This window comes from Rhamphochromis longiceps, linkage group LG22 (assembly GCF_057381845.1).
Source record: "Rhamphochromis longiceps isolate RC_006_pf linkage group LG22, R_longiceps_female_GT1.1, whole genome shotgun sequence".
NCBI lineage: Eukaryota > Metazoa > Chordata > Actinopteri > Cichliformes > Cichlidae > Rhamphochromis > Rhamphochromis longiceps.
Window position 1 is genome coordinate 29,461,572 of NC_140577.1, and position 21,420 is coordinate 29,482,991.

A 21,420-nucleotide genomic window follows, 5' to 3' on the forward strand; every position below is an offset into this window, starting at 1 on the left:
ATATATCGAGTTTTTAAAAAATATCGATATATTTTCATACAAGATATAAGATATGACATTATCGTTTATATCGATATAGTCTATGTTACGTTATAATTATACTTGTGGAGCCACAAGTTTGCCTCTCTTTCGTCCACTTTTGTCTCTATGCAACGTTACTGGGCCTCGCCTCTCCTTCACTGAACACAACTCCTCCTCCCCCATCACTTCACCTGCAGGCAACGACAAGATGGACACGACAAATCTCCGTTAACGAGTTACCGCGGATCGCCCGTGCGTGGGGCTGCACGCCATCAACCGCGAGCTAACCGCGCTAACGACATGCATGGCCTAAAATCCTTTCATTTTCTCAAAAAACGACAGTGCGCTTATGGCCATAAATGGCACCTGTTAAAAGACACGGTTACGAAGCAGATTTCAAACTCCAGGCTGTCAGCCACACAGTAGAACATGGGAATAGAGCAGCTGTGAAATCTGTCTTTGTTATTATGCTCAGCGTCTTTTAGTTTACATTTTGACTGCACAATTGTGAGCTTTTTGTTATGCACAAAAACAACATTGTTTTCTTTTATTTATGGAGCATTATTATTTAATAATATTATTTTTGAGTAATTTCTTCATGTACATCTGTGCTGTATGTTAATAAAAGTGCCTGTGTGACATCTGGGACACAGCTTTGACTAAGAACTCTCTTTGTGTTCTTACCTTATGGCTTAAAAAAATATATCGAGATATATATCGTATATCGCCATCCAGATAAAAAATATCGAGATATGAATTTATCGCCCAGCCCTACTATCTCTCTATCTATCTTATTATTGCCATAGACTGTATATAAAAGATGGACATAGTCGCCATGACAAAAGTGGCTGCATTTAGATGAACATTTAGTTACTAAATGCAACAAAAAATTTTATGGGTCCATTACACAGACACTGATACTTGCTAACCTGCTAAATGCTATTGTCTATTAATTGGACCAAACACCCAACATACATATAACATACATATAAAGGAGTAAAGCATAGAAACAAGTTTGTTTTTGTGTTTTCGTTTTATTCTTTGTCAGGTTGTAAACACAGATTTTAATACTGTTAAGTTGGAAATTCATTTTAACATCTATGACGTTTGGAGACACAGAGGCTCAAGTGGTCGTTAGAGGAACTGCAGTATTTGGCACACATAAAGTATGTGTCTTTGTGATCTTGTTTTAAAAGAGTAGATGCACTCAGTTTTTATTTTACTGATTTCTCTCATGACTCATATCTCTCTCTCTGTATTTGATTTGCCGACTGCACTCATCAGTCCTGTCTCACTCACACATTTATGCTCTGCCGTGAAGCTTTCCAGAAAGAAAGGTGGGGCTAGAGATTTGACTGTCCCACATCCTCATTCTGGGTTAGATAACCATTTGAGTAAATTGCCTCAACAATGCAGGAGATAAAAACCATGCAGTTTGAATATTATAATGTTTCTCCCGTGCCTTGCGGTGATGAGAAACAGAAGAAGAGTCTGTTGCTCTCTGTGTTCTCACATATCAATTACAGCACAGCAGAGAAGGAATTTGAATAGATAAAAAACAACAGAGTTTGCTCTCTGAGGTATAAATGACAAGAATGTACATGAAAGGGTTAAAAAACATGCTCGCTCAGACTTTGTTGATGCTGTTTCTCCAGAGTAGAGAAGTCACTGATTGCATTCTTAAACAACTTAGGAGAAAAATCAAATTGATAGTTATTATATCTGAAGACTGAAGTGTAGTACAGCTTGTTTTTTTAAAGCAGATTAACATCAAAATTTAAAAGATGACTTGAAGAAGATGAGGATGACCACTTAAAGACAAAACCTTGCTTCAAATGTGTTTTCAACTTTTCAATTGGCACAAAACATAAAAGAATTAAACAAATACTATAACATTGATGCCAAACTGAAGCCTTTGCTATGTCCTGATTCTGTTTTATCACTTTGCAGTTTGGATTTGAATGAGACTTGTTGAGCTCTGACTCAGAATAAGCTAAAGGCTGCAGGGGTGGGAAATGTATATTCCTCGAGAGTGGATTTGTATTATCTAGAGGGAGTTCTCAGAATAGTATTTAACAACTCTGAAGGCTGTTACAGTCTGCATCGGAATTATCCTCTTCAACTACAAGAGATAAAACTTCATCAGTATTCAAAGTTTTTTTTTCTGAACAATAATGTCTGCACTACAGATTGTGAAATAGTTTTATTAAATACCATACCTACTAAATGTTTTATATCAGATCAGAATTGATTAGTGAACAGTAAGCAGAGGGTTTAAAAAAAAAACAACAACAATAAAACAATGCATTTCACCCAGATCCTCTAAAGCCTCCTTTATGGATTATTATGAATATTGAACAGCACTGGCCTGTCTGCTAGAGCCTCTTGTTTGTTCAGCAGATTGAAGTGGAAAATAGATTTGAGTCATAAAAGCAGCCTTTGCATCTTCCTTTCACAGACAGTTTTTGTTCTTCTAAGGCGGTATAATTGATAAGCCGATGCACATGATCACTAAAACCTCCGTTTTTTTGTTTGGGGTGGGGTTGTCTTATCTTTCTGAAATGCACCAGTCCACAAAAGTCCACTTCCTGTTGGCGTGGGAATTCAGATAAGAAGTACATTTTAGACAAAGACTTGGAATCACATTTCATCTGTTTTATAGTTCACAAATAGGGAAGAGAAGGGAGAATAATTTGGAATAAAGAGCAAATAAGCGTGGCCTGGAATGTCTGTGCTTGTTTAAAATTACAGCCAGTGCCATAGAAAGTGCAAAATAACGTGCATGAACTCTAGATAAATATTTCAAGTTACTTTAATGGATATAAGGATATAAAAATAACAATGGATAGAAATAGTTTATGTTCTTCTAAAACATAGTAATTGATAAGCCACACTTAACGCATACATCCATCTGTCTATTCTCTTCTGCTTATCCTGATCAGGGTTAAGGGGATGGGCAGGCTGGAGCCTATCCTAGCTACAAGGTGTTACGGTTAGGCCCACTATGTTGTCCATCTGATATGATGGTCCATTTGAGTTTTGCCAGACAAATATAGTTTTTATGAATAGCATGAGGAGGGACTATAGGCTATACCCAAAAGATGAGCATTACTGTTGTGGTTTCAGCCAATAGTTTCTAGAGTCCACCTTTAAAACCTCAGTGTTAGCCATATTAGCTTTTTAGACCCAGGTGTCACCACATCTAGAAAAGAGGGTGGGTTGCTAACTGAGCAAGTTCTACCTAACTTCGTTGACAAGGTGCAAACTTTGCCTAAAAGAAGACCATATTATTCAGATAAAAAGTAACTTTCAGCTGCACCCTTGCCACCAGGGGTCACCACAGCATGTAGTTCCACATGTTTGTATACCAGACACAATCCCAAGGGAGACTTGTGTCAAGCTAGAATTAAACCCAGCTTTTGCTTGCCAAGTAAATGCTAACCACTAAACTACTGGAGCCACATATTTTTGTTAGCTAGGCCTGAACTAGTTGATTAATCTGATATTATTTATACAGTTGATACAGTTGTCAGCAAAGGGAACAGTAGTTACAGAGTTACTAATGTTTATTAAGTAATGTAGTAACATTAATTACCAAAACTCTTTTTAGGACGAGGCTGCAAACATATTAATTTCATGGCTGAATTTCAACATGGAATTATATGGGGCCTGTCTCAAGTGGCCATTAGAGGAACTGCAGATTTTGGCAATTGGCTTCTTTTTTGAGACTCATAGGGCAGGGCTTTTGTGGTGTCTTTTATATATAAAAACATACCACATTTTCTTGTCTTAAAAACATTGTATATATATACAATGCTTTTAAGATAAGACCTTTTTGGAAAGTCTATTACTACTTCAAATTGAAGTGACATTTTAAAACTAAATATAGTAACTTGAGCCTGAAAAAATTGGATGCTTTTAGAGGAGCAGGGACAAACATTAGCCCAATTCTGTGGACAAGCACTCAGTTATGATCGATAGCAAACAGATAGATAATCTATTCAGCATGATGGTCATATCAACAGATTAACCATTAAGCAAATATCCAAAAGCAAATTTCTTGCATTATTCTTACAAGGCTTTTAATTCAACCCAGCATGGCTTTGCCAACCTGCTATGACATTTTGCCTCTGTATAAAACCATATTATTGCACTTATCTTCTCTGGCAGCCCCCTCCATGGCAACAGCATGATACTGTCAACCAATTCAATTATAGAATGACAGGACAGCAGCAAGACAAGAGTTATTACTTTGCTATTAGCAGAAGAGCTTCCTCTAGACGTATGCTTTGAAAATGTTTGCTGTCTTTTTATTTACTGTAGGCTGAGCGTCACATTTTCAGTCATGCTTGGTTGGAAGCTGTGGTGCTGAGCCAAAAGGTCACAACAACAGTGAATAGGAAAGGGACCACTAAGGGGTACATACATTTTTTCTTTTCTTTTTCTTGTTTTTTTACAAACCTGAAATAAACTGTTGCGCTGATTGGACTAACGTCTACATGCAAATTTCTAAAGCAGTGGCTGACACTCGCTGGGAGCACTGTCCAGTAAGAACGAGCAGGCTGAAAACAAAGGATTCCAAATATCCACAGTTCAGTTCACTCAGATCCTCTAAAGCCTCCTTCACAGACTATTATGAATATTGAATGGCACTGGCGTATCTGCTAAAGCCTCTTGTTTGCTCAGCAGATTTCATTAAAAAATAGATTTGACTCATAAAAAGAGCTGTGCATTTTCCTTTGACAGACAATAGTGAGCTCATTGGCTTTTGAATGATGAAATCTTATAAGAGATATGCTGTTGAAGCACCAGTAAGTCACTGTAATTATTAAAATTTCATTCAAGATGTTTTTTTTGTTTTCAGCTTGTCTTAGGGAATGTTACAGTGTTACACTATGCTCAATTCCAGTTTGTATCTGCAGATAAGGACATTTTAGACACAAAGTCAATGTTTTTGTCTAGTAAATGTAAAAATACAGCTAACTTTATGGAGGTGAAGACACAAATAGTGGAATCACATTTCATCTGTCCTGCACTGTAGTAGAGATAAGGGAGAGTAATAAGGGGCAAACACCAGACAAAACTTAATGGAAAGCGTAATGGAAAGGGCAGCATAAAGGTGAGGAACTATAATTACAAATTAATACTTTCATGAATAGCTGAATAGAAATACAAGAGACACAATTAAAAATGGCAACTAAGTGGAGAGGAAAATAACAAAAACAAAAAGTCACCAAGCATCAGATGTCCATGGAAGTTATTTTCTGGATTAAAGATCATCAGCTTTGACCTTTAAAAAGACATCCCTTTATTGCTAAATTTGGTTGAAAGGTAAAGTGTAAAAATTGTCTCTATGACCTCATTTTGAATTCATATGACCCGTTGTGCAGTTTTCAGGAGAAAAACTGGATAGATTAGTTAATAGGTAAAAGTTTAGCATACATCATATTCAATTAGAAACCAAGTTCCAAAAACTAGCCACATGGCACTGGCTACAATAGCAGGTCTATCCACATATGGGAACACACAATTTTTGTTCAACTGCTCATTAACATGATATCTAGTCAGCCAATCACGTGGCTGCTGCTCAGTGGATTTAGGCCATTTGGGTCAAAACAACCTGCTGATGTTCAAACTGAGCATCGACAGGATGCAAGGTAAAAGGGGATTCAAGTGACTTAAATTACCTTTCTTCCCCTTATTCCAATGAATTTGGCATACTTGCTGGTGCCAGAGTATTACCTGAGTATTTCAGAAATTGCTGACTGGGATTTTAATGCACATCCATTTCTAAAGTCCCAAAAAACAGAAGACATCCAGTGACAGGCAGTTCTCTGGGGGAAAAATGCTTTGTTGCCTATCAGCTCGACAGAAATTAGCACTTCTTACAACTAAAGTACAATAGCATCTCTGAATGCACAACACACTGATCCTTGAAGCACATTGAAATTAGCTGGCAAATAATATGTCCAATAATATGTGGTGAAGCCTGTTCAAGAAGTTTGTGATGCTCGTTTTTCAATAATTAGTCACTGCTTGCTAGCATTAGTTAGCACTCCGCTCACTGGTGACATATGGCTCTCAAAATCAACCAGCACTTTTTAAAGAACTTTTGTGCTGTTTCTTGTCTGGTAAAGTCATCTTTTCAATATTTCTAGAGGTGGTATTGGGATAAGTCATGATGTTAGTCAATCTATACCAGAATAACCACTATAACACATACAAAACCTGGGAATTTATTTTTATAAAAAGTCTAATCACTCGAGGCACGTCTGAACAGAGACTATCAGCAATTGCATTCTCTTAGTAGTCTGTATGCTCTGCGGGTACACTAGCATATTTCATTTGAAATAGAAGTAGTCTGTCTGGGATGTATGATTGTCTCATCATTTTTATTTACTCTGCTGAATTGAGGATCAGTCAAGCTTATAGTCGACATGATAATGTAAGCCCTTGCAAATAACTTCATTAAGATGGATCTTGGAGCCAGCAGATGTAATAGGCAGGCATTTGTGACTCAAAGTCTCTGGATGAAATTGGCTTTAAAACTGGGATTTTAACACAAGTAATGCACATGCTTTCTCGCTTTGCTTCTCTTCGGTCTTCTCTCAATCTTTTTCTTTGTTTATATACTTGTTTATAAGAAAGAAGTTGGGTGTGTGTGTGTGGGGGGGGGGGGGGGGGGGGGGGGGGTTGCCTTTCTCAGTGAGAGACTCATTAAGATATTGATATGTTCCTGGGGGCTGATGAATGGCCAGAAAGCTCCATGTGATGCCTCTTAACCCTGTCTAAGGATAAATAAGCTGCACTTTGGTGTTGGTAATCAGTAGTTTAAAGTTCAAACAAAGATCTAGTATTAAAAGCTAGTCCTTCCATTATTCCTCCTCCTCCTGGTTATTATTACTGCACAATGAGAGTGGTGCCTTCAAAGATTATTTTTTCCTAAAATTTCCATTAAAGACTTTATTTTCATGGGCACCCAATCCACTTTGCAATCAGTGCTGTCCTTGGCTCAGCGGACCTTTGTGTTATTGTGAGGCAAAGAACAATTGAGGTCTCTGGCTTGATTGCTACTCAGGCTACGTCACACTACAAATGAGTGCCACCAGGGCACTGTAGGAAATTTAGATTTGCTGTATGAAATTCACTTGATCGGGTCATGATCATCTTTTTTTCTTTCGTTTTTTTTGCATATACCCTGATGTACAGTGATCAGCAAAGAATATTTGATACTAAGTGTTTCAATGATGATACGAAAATGTTAAGAGATCCCTCATTTCTTTGTGTTTGGAAGGTAAACTGGAAATAGGTATAGCTGTTAAGGGGAACATGTGCAAACATAAATGGACATACAGTGTACAATTTAAAACCAGAGTTTTTACTATTTTAATAAACGTGAAAGTCAATATTTGTCTGTCTGAACAGTCTGAACTCTTAGGCAAGCTTTCTTGTCATTTCTTTAAGTTATCCAGACTTCCTGAAGGACATTCAAAGCTCTTCTTTGGATATTTGCTGGCTGTTGGTCTGGGCTCTTGACTGATCGTGTTGCATCCAGCTATGCGTGTACTATATTAACAGGGTCTTTAGGATTATTTCTCGTCTTTCCTCATGTTGTGCACTTTCCATTGTTATACCTCTCTGACCTGTCAACCCCACGTGATGTTTGTGTAATGTATGTATGGTCGGAAGGGTAAGATGGCGCTGGCACGGCTGGCAGCCTTAACCCAATTTCCCTCGGGATGAATAAAGTATTATCAAATCAAATCAAGTTTCTCGGACAAGAAGTGAAACGTCTTCAAGGAAACTTATAGAAGTCCAAGTGCTTTTCTTTCCAAGGCTCCTTAGACTGTAAAAAACAAACAAAAAACTTTGGCTTCAGAAAACCTGGTTCAGAAAGACCACTTTCAAAATGACAGGAAAATATGTCTCTTTGGAAGCAAAATAAGAAAAAATAAGAGGTGCCTGAAGACATTTGCAGCAAGAACAGATCATTTCATTTGTTTTAAATATCTTAAAACACACGGAAAAAAGGGATATACTTTCAACTCCCACGCTACAGTAGTAGGATGCATCCTGGCAGCAATATTCCCTTCAGTAAGTGTTGTTGTGTTCATTTTCTGATATAGCAACACAAAAAGTGATAATGTCTCCCTTGTGTCATTACTGAATAAGAGGGCATTGTTGTGCAAATGCTGTGTTAGCACTGTTTCATTCACTTCCGTAAAAAGTTAACCACAGCACGCAGAAGGCTCACCTTTGGAGCTTTTCTGGATTCGAATGATAAGTGCTGGGATTGGCATTGGCCTTTTCTGACAACATTTTTCCCAAAACATTTGAAACTTGAGGAGAAAATTCAAGCTGTTGAAAGGTGATGCAGCCTCCGTATTGTTCATATTCTTCATATACATTTTTATCTTCTGCTTTGTGTGTCAACTGATGTTTGCTTGTCTTTTTCTTTTTTGATAGACACACCCTCAAGTTGGCAGTTTCTAATTTGCTTGAGGTTGGTGGTAGTCAAAGCAGACTCATCCATGACAGTTCTGGGAATCCCAGAGAAAACTTTCAGATAATCCAAATATCACACAACAACTTGAAAAAACATTAATGAACATTTAAGAAAACAGCAGAGTGAAGTAAGCAGATATTGAGATGATGAGATAGCCTTTATTTGTCAGTTGCAGGTCTTTTGCCCACAACTGAGATGACAGACCTTGCCGACCGTACATACAATACAAACATCACATTGGGGAGACAGGTCAGGCCAGGTAGCGAGGAAAAAAAAACATTGAAATGTGCAACACAAAAGGATAATACAGGAATGCACAAATATCAACACACCATAACACAATAAACACAGACAAGCAACATGGTAAAGTGTTCCAGTGTGTACATCTGATCTGGGACCGCTGCAATCTTTCGACTGCGCCTCCAGCTGACCCGATGTCCACATCATGGGGGAGGTAAGCGTTGGAGGTGGCGTTGGATCCGGGGTAGGGAGGGTGATGCGTCAGTGAGTGCTTACCAGTATCAGTATATGTATGTGTGTGCGTGTCCATAGTTCAGCTGAGACAGTGTCCTTCGCCCTGCCAGGCTAAGTAAACAGTCTTCCAGCCAACCCAGGTGGCCTCGCATGGAATGGGAAGGAACAGACTCAACACAGTCGTTATCAGGGAGTTTTTGTTCGGCTCCAGCCTTGAGCTCCGGCCTTGAGCCCACAGCTGGCGCCGAAGGGGTAGCCGCATTATGATGGTAATTGAGAATTTCAAGCTGTTTTTAACACTCCGACACTGGTCTCTCAATCTCCCATTAATAGCTGCGAGCTTCTCCGTGATGTTATTAGCCGTCGATATTATTACTCAATACCATTTTATATGTTCAGCTGGCATTTATCCTCAGATATCTGTTAAGCGAGGTCAACAAAAAGATTTATCTCTGTATATGAATGAAGTAAACTGTGATTCAGTCTTGGTTAAGTAGGTTTTGTCTTTTTATACTGGAAACTCCCCAGTGCCTTCCTCAGTCTCCTGTGTATCACCTCCTGTTTTCCAAGATGCAGCAGCCCTGCTCATTTATCTTTACCACCACACAATAAAAAATACAATTCAAGAATTCAGTAATAATTGCACCAAGTCACTCCTCACCCAGGCCCTTGATACAGCTGCCACATCTGCCGGTTTAGCTCACTGGGATGAGCGGGCCTGGGTTTGAACCCGACCATTTTGCCGCATGTCTCCCTCTGCTTTCCTGTCACTCTTCACTGCGTCTGTCCAATAAAGAAGGAGGGGTTCATCCTGGTGTTTATGAGTGCTGTTAAATGCAGGTGAAAGCACCAGCAGCTGATCTAAAACCTACAACTTAGTAGCACACCCATCAGGAATGATGCTGGGAATGCTGAGCCCCACGTGTGAAGCCCCCAGGACTACTTTGTAGCCACATAAGTTTGATGTCCCAGCACACTTCCTGATGAAATACTGCTGGTTGTAAATTAACTTATTCAGGCAAACTTTTTGGTGACCTGGAAACAAAAGTACACATAACATTCTTCTTTGTGGAAAAACCATAAATCAGAGGACCTTCTGGTATCTAATTTGCATGTCTATTGCAGCTGTCTCAGGGACTCATCTCCAGGAAGCGTCAGTATGGAGGCCAGGGGTTGCAGGAATGCTTATTTTTCAGTTGCTCTCCAGTGTTGATGAATCCGGTTCAGTGAGGGCACAGCTGTGCGGTAATGTGCTGGGGTGAGGTTGACATGCAAAACAGCTGTTGTGGGTCCACTGTAACTGATGTTAATTAGACTCTGAGTTATTGTTTTTTCTAACTATGCTGGGCTGCAGAATCTGTACTTCAGTCTGTGGTACACTTTGGGATTGGTGTTTGACTTGTTCAAAGAAATTTTGAACCTTTTAAAAAGAAAAAAATTGGTAAACAGTTTCAGAAAGTTTTATATGATATTCAGAGTACAGCAGAAAACAAGTACAACAAAAACATGAATCAAAGACTAATATACTGCGCATAAAAATTAAAGGAACACTGTGATAGGGACCCAACACACACACAGGATTTCATGCAAGTGCAGGTCCGTTTTATTTTGTTTTAGCAACTGTTTTCGGTACCAGTCACTCCGTAACAGCTGCTCCATTCCACACACCCTCCTCCGTCTCCGCCGTCACTATATATACACAGAGAAGAAGAAGATCATTACAGTGAGTGCTCACACCTGCCCTCTCTGCCACACCTCAGCGCCGCTCTGAGAGCTCACAGTACCACCCCTCCACTGCAGCAGGCCCGAGACCACATCCCTGCCACAAACACTTTTTATCAGAGCAGATATGAGATGTGGTATGGAGCTTGGCAATTTGGAAGGGGTTCAGGATATTGCTGCTATTCCTTCAAATCCATCAGAGCCAGTGGATGTGGTTTGGGTATCTACCTTCTAACTGAGGTGTTTGACCTTCTGAGGAGGTCCCAGTAGGTCAAACCAACCAAGGATTATATCCCTCGTTTGGCTTGGGAACACCTTGGTGTACCCTCAGATGAGCTGGAGAGAGGCGGTCTGGGCTTGTCTGCTTAGATTGCTACCCAGCAATGGATGGATAAAGATTGGAAAGAACCATGAAAGAGTAGTCAGTTCTGCTTAGATTCCCAACTGAATGAAGGGACCTGAAAATATCTCCATGGCAGCCATAATAACAGCTCACCTTAGCTTGTTCTGAAGTTCTTTTCTTGTGTGAAGTGTTTTGTACCATGGGCTTATAAATGAGCCTTTTTTAATTCGGTGAAATGCAGTCATACTCAGTCTTTCAGCACAAGTGTTGAAAGCCTTACTAAAATGCTTATACAGCCATAAAACAACATGGGCAGAGGGACAAGTATCTGAGTTATGCTTTAACAAAGCAGCTACATGTAAGAAACAATTGCTGTGACATTATTAACCCTCTATTGCACGACTTTTTAATTTTGGGGGAAAAAAATATTTCTCCCTATTTTGGGGAAGCTTTAGGGTCCCTAATAATATATCAATCATAAAATTTGACACCCAGACAAGAATAAGTGAAGCTGAGCACAGCGATACTCTTATGAATTCCCCACATCTTTCTTTGTTGTCTTAAGGTCAAGGAAAAGACAAGAAGGCTTTTTTGAGTCTTCAGTTGTACCCAGCTCTGCTTTTATTAGCCAGGCTTGCTGAAAGTCTTTAAATTTATTTGCTGAGCTCTGAACTCCTAAAGGATGAAGTTTAATGTAGATCGATCAGATTCTGTTTAGTTGTTTTTCTGCCAAATACGAAAGAAAATTAAAGAAGAAATATGGAGTGATGGAGGGGTCGAAATGCTTTGCAGCTTAAATAGACTGCCAAATTGGTTGTTTCGATATATGATTTAATGCTAACACTAATACAGTATATACAATCTTTAATTATTTAGCAGCCGATTATATTTTAACTGAATGAAGAAAAAAGAGGAATCCCCTAAAATCTGTATATATAATGGCAAGAAATTTAATTTGGGATGTGAAACGTGCTTTTATAAAGCAAAGCCAGTTTTGTCCACTTTGTGCTACGCATAAAGATTTACAACAGAAACACAAGGAGATACTGTATCTTCTGAGGGGATGCAGTTCAGCTTGTCACACAGAGTATGATAATGAGGAGATGTATGGGTTTGTGTGTGTGTGCTTGTGAAGGTGAATGCCTGTGTGTGTAAAGGAGAGAAAGAATGAAGTCATAGTGGGTCTGGTGGATGTGTGCAATAACCTATCCTGCGGATTCCTCAACATTTCCCCCAAATTGTGTTGTAATTCAGTCAAAAGATTATTCTTGCTTATAGTTAGTTTCCATTCCATCACTTTTCCATCCAAAGGTTAATAACTGCTCATCGAGTGTGATGTACAAGATGAGGGAGGCTTCGTTAGTGCTCACTTAACAAGTCTGAGTGCTCATTATGTGTTTGCACATTCTACAAGTTGAGGGCTGCTTTAACAAGAAGTGTGAGGTGAGGTGAGGGAGTGTGCACGGGTGTGTTTGCTGTGTCAGGGAAAGGACATTAATGGTTGTTGGCTGTCCTGGTGAATGCCTATTAGATGAAGAATTGATTGAAACATCCTGCTACTTAACTATAAAAAGCTCACAGTGTAGTAGCCAAGCTTTCTTTGGGTGTCCACAGAGCAGACTGCTGCTATACATCAGACCGTGCTCGGAAGGCAGGTAGATAATATCAGCTGTCGTTCCAGGACAACTGCAAGCTATTTACTATACCGAGCAGGCGGTGCCAGACTGTTGTAGAGACATAATAAGGGAGAGATATGGCTCAGAGAATCCTGAAATGTAATCTATGGGTGGATTTTACAATCGTACAGATGGTGTTAGAAATATAACTTCCAGGAGCGAAGAAAATGCTTCCAAGCATATCAAATATGACAGGTTATTCTATGCATGCAGTGTTTATGTTCCAACTAGCGTAAAAATAAATGTTATCTTAGAAAATGCTTACAAATGACAACGGTGGTTGCTCATATAAAAAAGTGTAAAACAAAGAGGTCAGATACAGACAGATGTTTATAAGTAATGTGTGTCAACTTAAAGATTCGCATTATTTTTTATTCATTGCTCTGAATGATGTCAGTAAAAAGCAGATATTTCTTAATCTGTTGTTTTTAAGGCAAACAGCTTTGGCTCCTCCCACCTACTGTTCAACTCTTTTCTTTACCAGGGCAGCAAATCAGAAGCTGGTTTAAAGGCAATGGAAGGGGTGATGAAACAACTTCTTTCAGACATAAGGTCAAGATTTATTTTTTATTTTTTTTAATTCTGAGTCATTCACAGCTATTCCAAGAATAGAAAATATGGGGCTGAAAATGAGCATAATTGGTGTCCTTTAAAACACTGGGACATCTCTTCTTTTGTCTCAGTTCTTGCCTCATTCGTGGTCCCATAGCTTTACTCATTCGATAAAAATGTAAATTGCGATTATTGGTCAGTGGAAACTTAACTGTTAGGTTTTAAAAAATGTACAGACACTCGGGTTTTCAAAGGAAAGCAGCAGCAATGTGGAGAATAGAGAGGATTCTGAAACACCAGTGACCTTTAAAGTGTTAGTCAGCTATTACATGCTGCGTGATCCGTAAGCATCAGGCTGCCTTATGGAACTCTGGGGTTCTTGGCTGTGAGCATTTTGGGTGCAAATACATAATAATTGGACAAGTAATGTGCAACCACATGCCGGCAGGCAAACAGTCCTGATATTAAAGATGTCATTATTCATTTATCAGCCTCACACTCCTGTTTTTATCCTTTTTTAAGTAAGTAAATAAACAATTTAAAAATACAATTCCACACACTCATGGACCGGGACCTGCACATTTGCAGGTTTTCACTTCTAGCCTGAGTGCAAACTGAAGTCCATCTGATTCCAGTGATGTTTCAGTCTCAAGGCTATCAGTTGTCTTGACTGAAAATATGAAGACGTACAGTAACAATGTAAATATATTATCTTAACTGAGCCTAGACCAGTGTTGGGGTCGTTACGTAAAAGCAGGGAAGTATTACACGTTACTTGTTACCTTTCGTAAAAGTAATACATTACATTACTCCAGAGAAAGCAGTTTGTTACACTACTTGTTACATTACTTTCACGCTACTCTGTAAAATGATCTGAAATATGCTGTCACATGATTAGCAGTTAACAATATAAATCTTAGGCTGCAGTCCCACGCACCAGCAGAAATTCCCATCCAGTCGAGGACACACATAGAATGTTTTTTTTTTTATATTTACACAATAAAATGATGACCATGATCGTTACTGTCATTTCTACAGTAAAAACATGAACAAATAGAAATGGAGGCTGCGAGGCTGACTGCCCATCATTGCCTTTGTTACCAGTTCAAGTTCAGGCTGCTGCTGCTCGGCTGGAGTCGGCATGCACTCAACTTTATCATCACTCTGGGTTCTTGGCTAGAGTGATGATAAAGTTGGCACCGTGCACTTAGCACTGTTGCCTCACAGCAAGAAGGTCCTGAGTTCAATTCCACCATCAGGCTGGAGTCTTTCTGTGTGGAGTTTGCATGTTCTCCCCATGTTTGCATGGGTACTCCGGCTTCCTCCCACTTTCCAAAGACATGCAGTTAGTGGGGATAGGTCAACTGGAAACTCTAAATTGCCCATATGTGTGAATGTTTGTTTGTCTCTATGTGTTAGCCCTTCGACAGACTGGCAGCCTGTCCAGGGTGTACCCTGCCTCTTGCCCTAAGACAGCTGGGATAGGGTCCAGCCCCTGGAGCCTATCCCAGCTCCAGGGGCTGAAAAGAATAAGCGGAAGAGAATGGATGGATGCATTTTGCCCCTGTTATTTTTGATTTTTTTAGACATTTAAGCTATAAAATTGTGCAAAAAAGTGTTCAAATGCTGCATACAAAATAATTAGAATGTAAGAAATGTGTCTGATGCTTAAAACTCAAGGGAGAGGACCCTCAGACTTGCCGGCTAATGTGGCTCTCCCATTGATCTCACAAGCTTTAAGCTACTCTGAGGAGTTCCAAGATATCAGCTAACATTAGCAACACTGATTAGCAAGCCACATCCACAAGCTGTATGGGTGTGTACACAGGTACAGGTAGCAGGCACGGTCTGTGGGGACTGACTCACCTCAAGCGGTTGTTAGAGGAACTGCAGTGCCTGGCACTTCCATGTTGGGTTCATTTCTTAGCTTGGTCCACACTTACGGACTGATAACATCTTTAGGAACTGGCACCAGATGAACCGATCATCGCTGAACCACACAGACAACAAACTTTCAGTCACTGTTTGATTTCATCCATAAATAAACATTCAATAAGTTACGATGCCATGAATTGATAAGCACGAAGCAGCTGTTAATCCACACTGTCAGGTTTGCTGCAGTGTTAAACCCACGCAGTGCTCCTGTTTGAAATGAAATGCTTCAACTCCAGAAAACCATCTGAGGTGGAAAAAAATTCAAATGAATCCTGTAAATATATGCACATTTCAACCTGCCTCTTAGATTTGAGCCACTAAACTTGAGTGAGGCTGGTTGATGCTCAAATTACTGCATTTATTTATTTTTTTTAAACTTATAAGCCTCATTCACCTCTGCTATAAATACCACTTAAGAGATCTGTCATAAATAAAAAGATTTCCTCTCTGATTTTCCTCCCTTCACTGAGAATGAGTTATGTGTCCTGTTTTTATGCATTCCCTTAAAACACTGTTGACATTTTATAATTTCCTGAATCTAATTTCCTGAATCTATCTATCCTGAAGCAACTCTATGTTGCTTCAGGATCTGAATATTAACTATTGTTTGATCGGTTCAAAAAGATATCAGTCAGAGCCATTAAATACGTTTTTTAGGCGGTTTTTTTTTGCCCATTGATGTCTTCTGTCTTTTCCTGGGTATTTGTGGGTTTCCTGTGCATGAGATGGGCTTTTCAAAGGCCCACTACATCTGCTTTGGTTTGTTTCAAGCCCATCTGGTGCAAATTTCCAGTGCCAAAGGGGTAGTTGAAGCATAAGTTGAATATTGATTGAATATTGTCTGATATATTTGCTTCCTTAACATAGCTGACTCCACACGCACGCCACAACATTAAGTGAGCGAGCAGCCCACAACAAGGTGGCTTGTTGTGTGCCCATACACATTTGCATTCATGTAGTACTGACCTCTGTAGAGATGCATGGCAACATGTATGCAGAGGCTGAAAAATGAAGCCAACACAGAAGTGCTAAAAACTGCAGTTCCTTTAACAACCACTTGTCAGTTCCCATTTAAAGATGATGACTGACTGATAACCCCGCCCTGTCCTCCAAATATGGTCACAAACCGACACATGCTACGCAGCCAAAACGTTAACAAGTCTACAAAGTGGGGAATAATGTCACCAGTGGTTACGTCTATCTTTTACATCTACACACATCTTTTCTATGTGCACAGCAGGTCTTCAGACGAATCACGTCCATTCTTCTAGTTAAAATGAGTAGCAATTTTCTACTATTGAGAGAAAGATGATAGAAAAGTGCCTCACAGTGCCTGCACTGGTTTTGTAAGATGTTAAATTAGATATAGTTTGCTGTTGGGGTTATTTCTGGGAAGATGGAGCAGGGTCTGTTTTCCTATTGTGTGTCAGTGGAAAAGGAACAATATCTGCATCGAATTCTATTAAAGCCTAATCTTGATTCCAGTTGTCTCCCAAACACCTGCATAATAGCTGGGATGTAAATTAAGGGCTAAGAAAAGCTAACACAAAGTAATGTGGTGCAGATGAAGAATATATCTGAATGCACTGCAGGAGTAATGAAGTCTTCACATTTTACTATTTCGTGTTGCTTGGCCCTCTTCGGCATACTTTTTCATCTGCTCTCGACGGGATGCATCCATTTGTAGGGCAATTTTAAAACTCCCAGATGCTGCAGTTACCATTAAGGAAGAAATCTACCAAAGTATTCCTGTCAAAAAGTGCTTTTCTTCTAGTGACATATTGCACCATAAAGCCTATCATCAGTGCTTCTCTTCTTCCATACTTGACAGTTTGAGCTCAGTCAGAGCCATAAACCTAGTTTGTTATACATGAACCTCATCAAAGTAACAAAGGACTACCAAACAGCTGTTGAAACCTGACTGTTTTTTCCCTGAAATGGTACCATTACTTACAAATAGAAAATAAACCAATGCTTCTTCTGTCACGTCAAGTATAAAGTAGACTAAACAGTGTCTTTAGGAGTTCTGTAGGTGTATTAATATGAATGGAGATATTATGTAGTTTAAATGCTTTATGTATCATAATATTCAGTGGTGTGCTGTTAATAACCGCAGTCACATCTGGTGCCGCAGCTTTATTACTAGTAACACAGCACTCTCCTCTGTGAGTAACTGCCATTCCTACCGCTCCACAGCTACTTTTGTCATCTGTTGCATTAACACTGTCTTCGTTTTCATGAGCTTGTTTAATGTTTGATGCTTTTTTATAAAAGGCTTAATGGTTCAATTACATATTTACAGTTACAGCTACATATACTTTATTCTTAGACTCAATGGCTTTGCACGAATAACAGTTCAAAATTATTCTCATTGATGCTTGCTCAGGTTCTCGGTGCAGCCCCTCAGTTTATCCATTGTTTAGAACGAACCTTTTTAGCTGCTTTCCCTTTAGCTGAACTTTCTTCTGATTGGCTCCCCGATGTAAACAGATGATCTAATGGTATGTGTGTGGTGCCTTTGATGATCCCACCTCGAGCTCTCTGAGACGACCAAATCTATTCTAATTTACATCATACAGATTCAAAAGTTAAAAGCTAAAAACTGAATTTTTAGAGCAGCCTGATGCCCGAGCTTTTGGGCTTTAGAAACTACTTAAACACTGGCTGACCTCATTACTAAACGTTTCCCATGTGTAGCATAATCATCCAGCCTTCTCATAGTATTTTGTGTGTGTGTGCTTGCTGCCTGTATGTTGAGTGTTTTTTACAAGACAAGGACACGGGCAATTCGTTTCATTTTTTATGTATATCATACCAAATCACAAAAACAGTTGCCTCAAAGCCCTTTATATCGTAAGGTAAAAACTCTACAATATTACCAAGAAAACAGAGAATATCCTAATAATCATATAACCCTGTATGGGCAAGCACTATGGCAACAGTGAGAAAGAAAAACTCCCTTTTAACAGCAAGAAACCCCCAGCAAAACCAGACTCAGGAACAGGCAGCCATCTGCCTCAACAAGCTGGGGTGAGTGGATGAAGACAGGACAAAGACAGGCTCTGGGTGATACAGTACTATAAATAAAAGGGGGTTGTTTCAAATCAGTTCAATTCAGTTTTAGATAATAGTGCCAGATCACAGCAACAGTCACCTCATCCTACAATAATACAGAGCAAACCCAGCAGTCAAACAACCACCTTTGAGCAAACACTTGGCGACAGTGGGAAGGAAAAAAGGTCGATGCTAGTATACTGGAGAAGAGAGTCAACCCATTAGTTGAAACTCAGATTCAGGGGAAACAATGCTGTTGTCGTCCTGACTGTGGATCTTTGGCTGGACCGTTCCTTACAGGCAGGAGTAAAGTCATTTGAAAAGGACTCAGAGTAGAGCTGCTACTCCTCCACATGGATAGGAGCCAGCTGGTTCAGGCATGATGCCAACTGGGCACCTCTGGGTGAGGTGTTCTGGGCATGTCCTACTGGGAAGAGGCCTGGGATGGACCCCAGATAAGCTGTTTGATGTGAAAGGGAGGCTTAGGCTGCTGCGTCTGTGACCTAGTACCAGATAAGTTGCTAAAGATGGATGGATGGATATTTAAGGATCAAAATCATTTGCCATATCAAATTAAAAATAAGTTCATGAGGTTTTAAAAGAAGGTTTTCTGAGAAAAAAGAGGGAATTTCCAATTTTTATATGTTCAAATACCTGAAATTCACTAAAGAATTGAAATATTCTACTACCATATCCGGTCTAAAATAAAAAATAATATAATATCTTAAGCCCTGGGCCAAGCATTTCAGCACCAATTAGAAGTAAAGTAACAATCATCCGCTCGGGAAATATTTTCCAGATGCTGCAACCGCTTTCTTAAATTTTACTTTTATACCCAGACTGTCACTGTCTCAATTTGTGCAAGGTCATTTCAAATGAAAAGTCGCAACATCAAATAACCCAAACATTTTGGTCAACCATAAATAGCTGCAGCAAAAAGAAGAAGAAAAAAAACAACTAGTCTGTCAGGAGTCAAAATGATTCAAGAAGCAGTCTGAAAATATCACATCTCTGTCACCCAAGAGTCAGTAATGAGGAAGATGATATTGCCCAGACCAGAGCGCTCAAAAAGGTGTTGCTAGTTACATAGGAGGTCAGCTTCATGATTTCTCTTTCCTCTGTGTCACTTTCTGCCATTGACCAAAACCAACTGCCAGTGTCAAGCTATGTTCCTGCCAATTACCGCTCCAGTTTAAGAGAGTATTGTTTGACATAATGAAAGGGATGTTTCGCCTAGCTTGCCAGGTGGTAATTGTTGATCTCAAAATTACTGTCTGGATGCCCAAAAATGGGAGAGCAGGACAAATTGTGCTTTTTATTGTTGTCTTTGTCTCTCACAATCATGGCTGGTTTTGTATGACTCAGCGACATGTGGTTTGGGTGACATGAGAGAATCTTGATAATTAAACACATGGTCTATAAGACAGACCCTTTGAAGATTATAGGGATTCGCATAACAGCAGCCAAATGGTTTCCATCTTTGTAACATGTGGGTGAAATAAAACTCACTTTGAACTGTCGAATGAAAGACAAAGATGGCAAAAGCACTAAAGTGGAAAGAGAATGTGTGACAAATAACTCAGAAAAGTCTTCTTCTATTTCTGCAGGATGAACCAGGCTCCCACCAGTGGTTTTGAGGAGGATGTGGGCAGCAGGACAACTCATCACGTCATGTATCCAGAAAGTGCCATAGACCTGGACAATATTACTAGTCTGGTGCTGATCCCTTTCAAGACTCTGGATCTGCAGTGGATTATTAGTGCTCTGACCACTGGCACTATTAAACAGTAAGTGAACATTAAAGCTGCACTCATCTATAATTCCACATTCAAAATGGATTAAATATTGATGCATAATGTGAAAGACTGTCAGTGAAGAACCCACAGAGAGTTGTAACATAATGTCATTCTTCTCACTAATCTTATATTATGGGCAGCAACTTGTTTAAATTCACCCGCTCTCATCTTTACTGTTTCCACCTGTAGGCGGTGGACAGGCTCCATCTGTTCACCACCAAATTGCTGCCAAATTTAACAGCAACATATTCACTATTTAGCAGCTAAAGAGTTCTTTTTTTTCCTGAGAAATCCTATGTTTTTCAGTGAACTCCAAATCAATGGAGAAATGGCGCTTTGAACCTTCTGCATGCCTAAAGCTGGGCATATATACGGCTATACGGCTCGAAGCTTTGATACGACCTGAGTGCTCACACTGTGCGTCCAAATTTGCGTCTAAATATTATATAACTAATATATAACACAAAATCTGTCTCTCTCTCCCTCTCTGTCTTTCACTCACACAGACACACACACACGTACCACCATCAACTTTGCTAAATTGCTAATGAAGAACATAATTGAGCAGCAATGTCCATCCAGCTCTTTTCTCGGTTGTTGCAGTCGTGATAGTTTTGTGAGGCCACATCGAAAAGGTTTGCCAAAGTTCTACAAGTTGGGCCTCCACCGCTTGTGTCCAGATCACACGCTGCACTGCCATTCTGCTCTGTCTCTGTCATTTCCATTTCTGTGTTTGTGCATGCGCAGTGTGAGAGGTTGCGTTAAATCGACTCGTGGCACTGCTTCAGCAGTGCAATACCCTCACAGGAGGCGACCAGGATTTCAAACAGGTTTGATTTTCTCGTGGCCACACGATTGCTGATTGGGAGCTGGCGGCGAGGTGTTAATTGCTTCACATTATCCCATGTATACTACACGATGCATGACACACGATTAAGGCGAAACTCGTGCCGATCCCCAAAATGGTTGCATAAGTGAAAAATCATCCCAAAATGGGCCAAAAATCGCACAGTGTATGCCCATCTTAAATGGGTAGTTTGTTGTTAACAAGGTCTAAAGTGACTGTTGCATTGCCCACAACTGACCTTGAACATGTCACTAGCCTATTGCAGATGAACTCAAAGATAATAAAAAAGGCCAGTTGATGCTTATCCAGAATTTAGAGCTGTAACAGTAGATGTCACAGGTTTTCCAGAATGGATACATAAATGTTTAGTCAGTATGAGCTCATTAGAAGGTTTTGTTATTTTAGCTTTAAAGAAATGTATTAAACAAAATGTATTAAATTGTGGAATCATTTAACATATCATATTTTTATGTATAACTATATTGACACTTAAA

At 39.6% G+C, this 21,420-nt stretch overlaps 1 protein-coding gene across 5 annotated transcripts in view; it reads left to right on the top strand.

The window, feature by feature from the left end:
* The window catches only part of LOC146644282 (CMP-N-acetylneuraminate-beta-galactosamide-alpha-2,3-sialyltransferase 1-like), a 101,981-nt gene that overhangs the window by 62,589 nt on the left and 17,972 nt on the right, over positions 1 to 21,420 (top strand). For all 5 annotated transcript variants that reach the window (XM_085396204.1, XM_085396206.1, XM_085396203.1 and 2 more), the window contains one exon: positions 19,891 to 20,070. In XM_085396204.1, coding sequence (XP_085252330.1) covers positions 19,891 to 20,070 — 180 coding nt within the window. The remainder of the gene's footprint in view (positions 1 to 19,890; positions 20,071 to 21,420) is intronic.